The sequence below is a fragment of the Haemaphysalis longicornis genome, unplaced genomic scaffold, assembly GCF_048455015.1.
Source record: "Haemaphysalis longicornis isolate Haplotype H1 unplaced genomic scaffold, Haemaphysalis longicornis Haplotype H1 scaffold_17, whole genome shotgun sequence".
In the NCBI taxonomy this organism is placed as follows: Eukaryota; Metazoa; Arthropoda; class Arachnida; order Ixodida; family Ixodidae; genus Haemaphysalis; species Haemaphysalis longicornis.
In genome coordinates, this window is record NW_027526276.1 from 7,247,913 (window position 1) to 7,259,913 (window position 12,001).

The following is a 12,001-nucleotide window of genomic DNA, read 5'->3' on the forward strand; positions in this document are numbered from 1 at the left end:
TTTCTGTCCTTCCCAACTCAGGGGCACTCAATTATCTATTATATTATAAGGAAAGGTATGAACTCGTCATCTAATTCCTGGATCGAGTTTCAGCATTCTAGGCAGCAGTTGTCTTTTTACGTTATCATATGCCCCTTTTAATGTCCAACGACATAATCCATAATGGTCTGAACAAGTGAACTGAAACGGGATAGTCCATAATAAGTATAATATTATACTTATAATATTATGGACTATTTTGAAAGTTCAGAATAGACCATATGGTCTATTCTGCACTTTCGAAATTTCAATGCATTGTGTTATCGCAAACAAATTGTCATCCAAGCGCCTGTCTTGTCTAAATCCATTCTGTTGTTCCACAACGATTTCATTTTCTTCCACCCATGCTTGAATTTCTGATTTTATTGCCTGCAGTACGTACGAATTAGTGGTCTGTATGAATCAATTACTGGCTTTCTTGGCTCTGCCTTTATATCATTAAATTCATCCTACTTTCTAACGAGTCCTCTGATATTTGTTTGGTTTTACCGCCTGATCTATTGCCCTCATAAACGATGCGAATTATTTTCAGGTCCAAGCAAGTTTATCAGTGCATTGGTATTCCATACGGGCCCACTGTTATTTGAGGGGAAACCTTTTGCTCTGTTTTTTCCGATCGAGTTTGCTCAAACATTTCCCTTTCCGCAGTCTTCTGTGGTGCCTATGTTATCGGAGCAGTCTTCCCTACCTCTATTTCCCTTAACTTCTCACTAATCACTCGATGAATAGGCGCCAACGCGTGCTCTCCTTTAAATGTTTATCCCTCCTCATCAATCAAGAATTTTTGATGGATATTGTTTTTTTGAGCTTAGCAATTTTACATGACTCCAAATCTTCTTGGATGCGCTTTTGTCCTTCTTCCGTATTTCGGCCATCCATTGTTCGTTTTTCTGCTTGATCTTTGATTGCACCATTTTCTGCACGTCAAATTTTTCCTTCACTACCTCCAGTTCCATATACCAGTTCTTCTTGCCTCTGTTTTTTCTACGCCTTTCTTCGCTGGTCTATAGCCTGTTTTATTTCCGTAACCCACCAGCTTCTCGGCTTAATTTTTCTTTCCTCTCCATCGGTTTCGTTGCTTTTCTTCATTCAACTTACCCTTAATGAACGCAATCATTTCGCCGCAATCTCAGTTTTTGGCGGGGTATTTATTGATTTCTTCTTCCATCATATAAGCGATAATCTTTACCTGTTAATTGTTCAAATTAGTTCCTCCGGTCGTACCGATTTCTAATTTGTCCGGGTTGCGCTTCCAAAGTGCAAGGTAATCCGATTGTGCTCAGCTGCCAAAGCTTACATGTGTGCGTGTGCGTGTTTGTGTGTGCTTGCATGCTTGTCGGTTCAGTTTTCATCTAAGGCGTGACTACAGCCTTAGAGTTTCTTACAATTTACACTTACTCTATGACTACAGCGCCCCTGGCGCCCGCGACACGCTGTGTGGCCACGGCCTCGCTGGAGTGGTTTGTTCAAACATAGAGTTAACACTGAACCACTCTGTGTTGTAGTTCACTGCAGCCTCGCCGGACAGTGGGCGCCCATAGGGAGCTGTGAAAATTGTGTACTAGAAGCTTGCAACACTACTCAGATCGGTGCCGAAAAACCGAAACCGAATCCTGTTCGAATGAATCGTGCGATAATCTTATAATATGTAAAAATAAGAGCATGTACTTGCTTTTTAAAGCAATATAAAATTATAAAACGTTTGCAACAAGCGGTAAATTTGATGTCGCAAAACTGTTCTTCTTTTGCTCACGACCAAAACCGAAACCGTACTTGTAACTCTCAACTACGAAGATCTATCGTCATCACTCGCAATTCTCAAAGCAAAATGGCGCGCCGCATCGCATATTTTTCTTAGCTCGCATCACTCGCGCCAGGTGCGTCGTAATGATGCGCATCGCCACTTCGAGCCCGAAACATGTGGCTGTCACGGCTAAAACATGTGTTCAACAGTCGCCCACCAAACCGTCAGAGTCACTGGGTCGTTATGACAGGAGCATCAGGGCACTCCGAACGTAGGCCCCTACCGCCAGCACTGAGCAGCTGACGTGGTCAGCCGCTGTCGTGTGAGCAAAAACAATGTTGACCGTCAGCATATTTCAAGTGTCCCCACTACTTGTCGGGGCGATTGTCGCCTTTTCGGCACCTGCCTACCCGGCGTTCGCTGTGAGTCAACCCGATTACAGCGTCTACCACAACCTGTCCGCCGTCTACACCGAAGTCGCCGCTCTGGCAGAAGCGTACCCATCCTATGTTCAAGTCGACCACAGGTACGATGCGTACGTTTTTTGTATTTTGCGAAACAAGAATTTGAATGCATTGCAAACGTGTGGGGGACACTCTAAACGCGCGTTTTCGCCGCTCACGCGATCAAAATGATTCTGCTGAACGGCTCGGTCGCTCGGTAGTTTCAGAGGCAGGCAGCGCTCGTTAAAGATCCCCAGGTGCGGTCAAAGTTAATCCGGAGCCCTCCACTTCTGCAATCCCCATGGCGCAAGTGTAGCTCCGGCGCGTTAAACCAGACAAATTTTGAGAACGGCTCGGCCGCGGCACCCGGCAACGTAGTCATTTTGTGACGGTCATAAGCTCGGTTTTCAGTCCTGAAAGAGAATGAGAGAACGTATTCTTGAACTAGTGGTTGTCCCTGACAGTTATCGAGTTTTAACTGCTCGGTGTTTCTTCGTGGCGTACATACGTTAACATTTTCGTTTGCATCGTGATTGTATTGATTGAACTGACGTCAGGAGTGCATCTAGGGTGATGAACCCGCTGGATGCTACTTTAGAGCCTCTTGGGTCCTTTCTATCAGCGGCCACGCGTGCCTCAGCGAACGGCGCCACATTTTTGCCTTGTAAGTGCATGCCAGAGCTTAGCCAACGTCTACTTCAAAATAAGTTGTCACCTCTTCACTTTTCTCTATCTTTCAATAACATTTCTGTGGGAAAGCTCGCCATTATGCACAGTTTGCAAAAATCTGTTGCCTGTTTGCGTAATCTCTGTAGTAGACTGGTGGAGGAAAGTTGCAGTGATGATCACTAAAGAGTAATGGGCTTTGTTGTCGTTGCTGTTTATGTAATGTACGAATTGAAACTGAACATGACTGATGCCGTAAATGTAAGCAACTGCTGTTCGGGGCACTATTCAAAGAGAGAGCACCCGTAAAAATTCATGGGTTATATGGTTTCAGAGCTTATTTTGTTTGCGAGCTTGTCGATGGAGGCTTTTGTGGTCTTTGAGGGTAACTCGAAAATTTGTGTGTGATGTCCCCAACTTTTTGCAACTCAGTGATATCGTAAAATATACTTGTATGTGTCTCTGGGCACTTGAAGCAACCATGTAGAGTGTTTATTGCGAAAGAGGGCATGGTATCTGCAATTTTAGCTGCCATTTTCGTTGGTATGTTCTGTCACTTCACACTTTAATACGAGCAGCAGATCACGTGCCTTTCAAAACATGTTGTGCGTCCTGGCCACAAGCTACATATGCATGTTTGGAATAAATTATGGGAGTTCATGTCCAGCCTTGGTATTGAAAGACCATTGTCAAGTGTGAGCATCTTGACTTGGCCCATTGCTGCATTTGGCACACATTCATGCTGACACTATCCAGCTTCATCGCAGCATTATGTGAAAACAGTGCAAGTCACTGTTTTTTTTAATGTAATTTCTTCCCCACGACCTGACAAAAAAGTATCTCAGAATGTTCACGAGTTTTCCAGTGCAAGCAATGCTATCGCGTTGTTTTGGTGGTGAAGTTAGATAACTGTACTGTTAATGGGTGCCTAATGCAGTGGTCGACCATACCGAAAGCTCACACACCAAAACATGGTCTTACCGTTCCACGTTTGAACAGGAGCTCTTGTAACTTAATACTACTGTTTGTAAACCCTTGTTGCCAGGATGCACAGCAGTTATAGAAAGCCGTGCTCTGTGCTGTTGATATTTCAATGTATCCTCACAGTACCTTACCAAGCACCATGTTCACTGGGGGAAATAAATTCGTATGCGGAAACTTCAACCATGTCACTGATTTTCTTAAGTTGCAATGTGTTTATGGCTGTACATTACACGTAGCGCACAACTTCATGTTGTAGACAGCCTAGTTAACGAAAGCTAGGAGCAAGAAAAACACAAGCTATTGGCAGGAGAGAAAGTGATCAAATCCTGACTTGCATCATTTGACGTTGTATTTCTGCTTTCGCGTTTCGGTGCGTCCTGCTAAAAGTAAAAATAGCTTTTAATTTGACATCAGCCTTGTGTTTTTGCTACCAGCGATTCCATGTAAACGTCATGCAGTGCTAGGGTAAGCTAAGCTGAGCTCGTTTAGAGTTGAACATGTACGCATCCGGCACCACTTTCTTCTGTACGTTCTTGCCTAATTGAATTGACACTAAATTGTGTGAGCTAGTTGGCTTTAGGGTTGCCACCTTTCTCCAAAGAAAAAATGTGCCCTTCGGGGTGGGGAGGGAGGCGGTTGTGCTATATAGAAGGTTGAATTTGTGGTGAAAAAGAAGCACCAAGTTTTTTTTTTTCATGCAGTGCCATTTATTGTGGCATTTTCCTAGAGAAATCCACATAATGTTTGTACTGCAAGTGATTGAGGTTTTGGTTATTGCTCTGAATGTGCTGCACTGATACACTACCGCACTTGCTGACCGCGCCGGCGGCATTTCGATGCGTTGCTCCTCCCTTTCGTCCCCTTCCATCTCAAGAATCGCTCTCGGCCATGTATTTTCCAGGCTCACGTGTCTTTGCACAGCTTGTCGACACATACTTATCGTTGTAGTTGCTGTATTGACACTTACAAAAGGCCAAAAAGGAAATACCCGCTGTACGATGGCCAAAGAACCGGCCAGTGTCGGCCGGTTTTAGGTACAGGCTGACAACCGGCACGCTGTCTGAAAAACCGGTCGGGCTGGTCCAAAACAGGTCAGGTGGCAACCCTAGTTGGCTTGTATTGGTTGGTGAGAGCGCCGAAAAAAGTTTGCCACCCTGGGTAGCGGAAATTGTTTAATGACAACATTAGACACCATAAGAGTGGGAATGGGTGTTGCTGTTCTGTTGAGTTTTGCGGACTATATCTTGCCAGGGGGGACCATGAAAGGTGCTTAGTGAAGCTTGCAGAAACATTTTTTTCTAGAGGATAATGGGTGATTGCCCTAAATAGTGAAATAAACATATCTTGCAACTATTATTTGGCACATCGTTTTAAACATGACATGACTTAAACGTCATTTGAAACAAGGCTAACGGCAAGCGTTGTCTAAGTTTTGGTTTTCATTGTGTCTTTCGCCTTGGTGTGCGAGTTCTGTCTGTAATATTTATGAGAGCCGATGCATCTTTCTGCCGCAACATGAAATATTTACCTCTTCCTAGAGCCGATGGGTAAAGTTCAAGTTTATTTCTGCAGCCAACCAAGCGGCCAAACCTGCTGTCTTCTTTTCCGCATGGGGTGAAATTCTGGCTGTAATTTTCTCGAAACGACAAAGAGTGGTTTGTTGTTGATCTGAAGCCTGAAGACGTTAAAAGTCCATAAACAGGAAGTTTCTCACCCTTTGGTGTTCCTTTGTGTGCCAGGGTATGAAAAAATGAACCACGCAATGTGGGCAAATATTGCTGCTAGTATGAACAGAAATGAGCTATTATGTCTTTCTTTTGTGATAGTAGTGTATCTTGGGCAAACAGGGTGCAGTCTGAGGCAAGAAGGAAGCACCGGGATTTTGACTACTTTGGAAACTTAAAAAGAAAAGCGTAAAGTGCCTTATTTATTAGAAGAGAATTTACAATGCATGCTGCGGGGAGGGGGGCTGAAAAAAAAAAAAAAAAGCAGGAACCCTTTTTTCTGGGAGTGTCACTGACGCAGCTTAGCTTTTGGCCTGGCATTAAGTTTCCCAAAAACCTAACCCTTTCAGCCCTGAATTTTTTCTTTCTACTGAAAAGGTTTTTTCTATGTGTTTTCTTTAATATCTGTACCCTATTAGTTTACAAACAAAAACTGAGCTTTTGATGCATGTAATTAGCGATCTACAGGCATGACAACTAATTAGGTCATTAGGCAATTAAAATTTTAATGTCGAGCAGAAAAAATATTTTTGCTTGTTTTCCTAAATTTTGGAAAGAACTTAACCCACATACAAAAATTGAAACTGCTAGTGCAAATATTTTTCGATTGACAGCCATGTAATCTAACTATGACTTCAGTTCTTGGAGTCACCCTGACGTCAATCTTGGTCTTCACTGCAATGCCTTCCTCTTTCATGTGTTCAGGTGTAGCAAAAAACGAACAATAGTTATATCAATCGGAAGGGGCATCCTTAAAGAACTATTTCCCAGAAAACTATCTCTTTTCGTTTTGTTCTCAAATTGCTAGAAGACTTTTGGTTAATGTCCTAAATATAGGACACCAGGGTTAATAGGGGCCATTTGTAAACCTCTGTCTGCTGTCTGTAGTTTGGCTTTTGTGACCTCTTATTTCACTGTTGGGCAGAAATATGAATTGTTGGTGTATAAGCAATTCTTCAGCATTGTTGGTGCATCAGCAGGAAAATCAAGAATGCTATCCATCTTAATTGGCTGTCTTGCAAGTTTCTGTATTGGTATTTCACTACTGTCACTTTATCTTGTTCTTTGAACTTTCGATGTTAAATTATTTTTAGGCAAATGTGCTCTGTTTGTTCACACACAGGCTGGATAAGTACATGTGCTCACAACCCGCCAAGTTTTACTCTGCCTTCAAATTAGGGTTGCAAAAAAATGGTGCAGGACAAGCGGCGCTTTTGAATGGCTTTCCCTGAAAAAAAAAAAAAGCGTGTAAATCGGTTGAAATAAGTTTGAAAAAGGTGATAAGGGATGGAGTTGGTGGTAAAAAATGAGAGAAGTTGTTAAAATGCTGCGAGTAAGAGTATTGCTGGCCCAAAGAAATGCAGTTTACTATTTTTCAACTGTCGTGGAAATTCTCACTTGTGTAAAAGTGGAAAAAATTGTCACGTACTTCTCAGCATCATTTCCTTTGTTAAGAGCTTCTTTTACAGGTGTGCATGTCGTGCGCAAGGTTTCTCATCTTGTTATGTGGCTGCTTTTTTTTTTCTTTTTTTGCCTTCCCATCAGTTGGAAACATGAAATTTAGTTTTTGCTGCTAGTCTCTCAGGGTGTAACCGCCCAGTAAGCCCCATTTTTTTCTTCTGCCAGGTCATTCAATGCAATCTTTTAGTCGTATTGAAGAACGCAAAATCAACATTGTTCAATTCCATTCTATTCTATTGTGACAAAAAATTCACCGACAATCATGACACCCCTTAGCGGAAAATTAGGGCACAGCTGTTCAGGCGCTCCAATTTTGCGACACATTAAAGGCGCTATGAAGACAAAAGGCAACTTGGAACGAACTGGGCGTCAGTACCTCACTTAGCTCCATTCAAGCCACGCAAAGGTTTTTTTTTTAATCGAAAAAACACAGGTACAGTCGAATCTCGTTATAACGAAGTTGTAAGGAGGCAGCAAATTAGTTCGTTATATCCTATATTCGTTTTAACTGTAGAGGCAAAAATTAGCTCTAATGAATCGGCAATCCGGTGCGCGTAACAATCCCAGATAAAAAAAGCGCATTGTTCTAAGCTTCGAACCCACTATAAGCGAGGTAGTCCTTATCTGTCTCCTTGTGGTATTTCTGTCTCCTTGTGGTATTTCAAACTAAACGTGAGAACGTGAAATTACAACAGAACAAAGTTCATTCAGGAAAACAGGCTGGCGTTCTTATTTACTTGGAGGAGGATGTGGCCTTCACCTGGTGACTTTTCACAGACTGAGCGGAACGAAGTTTTCCGCAGTGTTCACGCAATAAAGGGCCTTAAGCTACTAAAAAAATGGTTGTTTCGTCTCACATTTTAAAAAATTTGCTTGTAATATTCTAGCTGCCGAGTTTTGAGCCTCGCTGGAACCAAATATTTCTTCGTTATAGCCGATATTGCGCTGCTCTGGAGGTTTTGGATTTGTTATAAAAAGAATAGGTGTTATTGAAATGAAGCGCGACCAAGAAAACTTCATATTTAGTTTGGTATATCCGATGATTCGCTATATCAGTGGTCGCTATGACGAGGTTCGACGGTATTGGAAAACTTTCAAATTTCGCGCTACAGTGGCATGTTATGGGCAGGTGGGACGTCAGGTGGACCAGCACTGAAAACATTTCTGTCAGTGGGTTAACCGCACTATAGCATTCAAGTGATATGGTCAAACAGAGCTACAGGCCTCGCTACAATTGCTCACTCACGAGGACGCGGGTTCGATTCCCGGCCGATTTTCTTGTGGAGGCGAAAAGTAAAGATGCCCGTGTGGTCGAGATTGTGGCGCACGTTAAAGATCCCCAGGTGGTCAAAATTAATCCAGAGCCCTCCACCACAGCACGCCTCATCCCCTGAGTAGTGTTGGCATGTTAAACCCCACAATCAGTCAGTCAGTCGAACAATTGCCCACTCATAATTGCACAAACAAGATTCTTCAAGGTCGGAGAAAAGTTTCTACAAAGTGGCCAGGGAGTTGGCTCTGCTTCGCATGTTTTCTTTAATACCTCCATTATTAGTTTGAAGCTTGCGATAAGAGTAGTACCGTTGTTACCAGCACAGAGCAGCCCTTTTAATAACCCAAGTTGTATCTTGTTTCCATGGCCCCTTCAAAGGAGCCATGAAGATAATATACAAGTTGGGTTTATTGGAAAGACTGCCTAGTCCCGATAACAATGATACCAATATCATCGCAATCTTCGAAAAAATAATGGAGATATGAAAGAAAACGTGTGAAGCAGTCGCGACCCCCTAGCCAATTTCCCGCAACTTTTCTATGACGTCACGGAACCTTGTTTGTGAGATTGGCGGCCGCTTAACTCACCTGTTGCGACGACCCGTGACTGGACGTCTGTAATGGGGCCTCTAGTTCCATTTGACCGCATCACTTGAATGCTAACGTGCAGTTAACGCACTGAAAATTATGTTTCATTGTTGGCCCGTATGACGTCATTCTTACTCTTAACACGTCACTGTGACGGAAACTTTAAAAGTTTTTATATACTTCTTGCTTTTTTTTTTGTTAAAAATAGTACATCTTTTGTGACTGTAATGGAGCTGAGTGAGATACTGAATCCTAGTTCTTTCAAATTAAACGAAGTTGTATTTTCTCTTCATGGCTCCTTTAAGGCAAATTAAGCATGTATGTGTCATACAGGCAACTCTGCTGTCATCTTTTAGCCACTGCGTGCAGACCTTCACTCGTTCAGAGTCCTGTTTCCAGTTAAAGATTTGTGGGTGTGTGCACTGCGCAACTTAACTGTGATGTTGACGGCACCCAATGCACAAATGAGGATGAAAGAGCTGCGTTCTAAACTGTTCTTGCCAAACTCCCCCCTCAAATTTCTTCACTATCGCCAGCATTCATTCTCAGCATATTGTCAGTGTAGCCGCTGGTGAACATGTTTTCTTTAATATTTCGATTATTTGTTTTAAGTTGGAAATAAAATTGCTATCGTTATTATTGGGGAAAAAAAAACAGCCTTTTTAACGAACTGAACTTCTGCTTTGTCTACGTGACCCCTTTAAGGCCTGCACTCTTCAATAAAGAAACAAGGGGCAAAATGTTAAGCCACAGTGAATTTCTAGTCCCAATGCCGCTGAGCATAAGCTGTGTGGTTTTGAACTTTTGCACCAAAGGCCTATTTGTGATGCGGTCAGGCCATAGTGGACTGACGGGCTAGTTCCTCTGCCTAATGGTTCTTTTTGGTGCAGGATGGCATACGGACCAATCATCATCATCAACAGCCTGCTTGTGTCGTCCACTGCTGTATGAATGCCTCTGACAGAGAATTTTGATCATTTAAGAGTTCCTCCTTTTCTGATGAGGGAGTCCCGTTTGCGCTCCAAGGAGCCTTGCTAGTGTATTTGTACAGTCATCCGCCGTCTTAGCTGGAACAACGGTTTACTCACTGATAGTCTTCTCCAGCGTTGGTGTGAGGTAATTTAGTCGCAACTGCTGTATTTTTCAACAGAGCGTGTTGCTGGGTGTGTTGGTTTAGGTCTACAAACGCCTGTCCGTGTCTTCTTTCTTGTGTGTTGTGTATTTGCGCCACTCAGAATGTTTGCTGTATTTTTCTCAAGTTTCAGGGGTCACTTAAGGCTTCCACATTTGTCTGAACGGTTTTTCAGCAGAATTATTGGGATATTCTTGACTAAAGTCAAATCTGATGTTCGAGCTAAGCTCGTGGATGACCATACCTATCTAGTGTAGCCTCACGGCTATTGTTACTGGCCACTTTAGTGAGTGGTTGCGGGGTGCTGCTGCACATCCAGATTGTGCCATGACTGGCTTCAATGAGCCCCGTCACCATTTGAGGGGTGTCAACTTAGAGAAATGGTTTGTTAACTCTGCTGGTTGCTATACTCCATTTTATACATAATGCGCAATGCTACCAAAGTGAGATAGCGCAATAGGGTGCGTCTTGTGAAGAGAAAAGTAGTATGTAAGGCTACTCGGAGCGATTAAACTGCAAATAGTTGGTACTCGATTATTGTACTCAAGATTTCGTTATTGTTATCTCAACCAAGTAATCTTTTGAATGCTCACTGCTGCAATATTCATTCGTATGTTGCTTTCAGTGCATGCTACAACAGCATCTCAGAGATGGCGCCACGGTTCCAAGTGGTGTGTGAAGACAAACGCACCTGAACGTTGAGCAGACAGCTCTTGTTTCACCACCCCCGTTCTGCCTTTCCCTTCAGCCGTGCAGGAGGCATTGTTTTGCCGGCGCCTATTATATTGTCACGAAGCCAAAGACGACGCGGCTGTCTTGAAGGAAAACCAGTTTATTGGAGCGAACTTGTGCTCCCCTAACAGCTCAAAGAATACACCAGCAGCGAAGCAGCTGTCAACAAAGTGACATGCGAAAGCAAGCGTCGACGATTCGAATGCCGTGGTATCTGCTCTGCGGGAATTTATCACTCGGCGCGAGGGCTTCTTGAATAGTCGAATTGCATCCAGAACACTGTAGATCAACGGAAATTATTCTAGGCTGGTGACGCAGTTCGAAGAACTCTCCCTATGAAAGGAGATAACACGTGCGGCGTAAAGAATAGAACATGCGCTTCACTTGACCTACGGATAACACAGACAACATAGCCCGGCGCAGCCGGTCGGCAAAAACAAAACATAAAAAAAAACCCAAAACATGGTTCGTGGTAATATTTTCTTACCTTTTGTTATTGGTTTAAAAGGAATCTCAACATGCAGTTTGAACTTGTGGTGCTTGGAACGTGCTCAATTTTCTGGCGCGCTCCTCGCCACAGTGTGAGACGAAGTGATACAGTTTGTTTATTTTTTGCTGCGGACTATTTCCGCAGCTTCTACAAAGTTGCACGTTATGTATGAAATGGAGTATAGTGAATAGAAAATGTCATCGTTGGAAGTGAGTGCCAACAAAACAAACCTTCCGCTTTGCCAATCATCAGGAAACGGTGGTGGCGGCCTGACACTCAGCTTTTTCCAGCAGTAGCCGAGGGAATGATTCAGAGCCTTGAATTTGAAGACAAAACCGAGAGGTTTATGTAGTGCATCATTTAGTCAGCATTGACCTGTAATGTCCTAGGCCACTTCCCATTAATGAAAAAAGTGCTGTACATGTGAGTTTGAAAAAGTCCTCGAACCTAATAGAGTTTGCCAAATGCTGTATAAATAGTCAAGGGCCATTAGGCTGCTTGCTGAAAGCCTTGCTTTCACTGAGAAATTAAACAGTAAGTGAAATGTAAGCCAAAGAGAACTTAAACAACTCAGAAAAGGTGTTCAAAATCTAAAATGGCAAGCTGTTTTGTGGGTGACTAAATATATATATTCTTTTATACTAGCTGGCTGGACTAGCAGTAGCAGTGTTGCCTGAAATGATATTGTTTAAAGCAGGTTGTGTGAGGATTTGAAGTAGGTAATTT

At 42.9% G+C, this 12,001-nt stretch overlaps 1 protein-coding gene across 1 annotated transcript in view; it reads left to right on the forward strand.

The window, feature by feature from the left end:
* Positions 1–1,832: 1,832 nt before the first annotated feature.
* LOC144166407 (uncharacterized) overlaps positions 1,833–12,001 on the forward strand; it is a 48,071-nt gene continuing 37,902 nt past the window's right edge. The window contains exon 1 of the mRNA XM_077695931.1: positions 1,833–2,309. Within this exon, the coding sequence (XP_077552057.1) occupies positions 2,119–2,309 (191 nt within the window). The 5' untranslated portion in view covers positions 1,833–2,118. The remainder of the gene's footprint in view (positions 2,310–12,001) is intronic.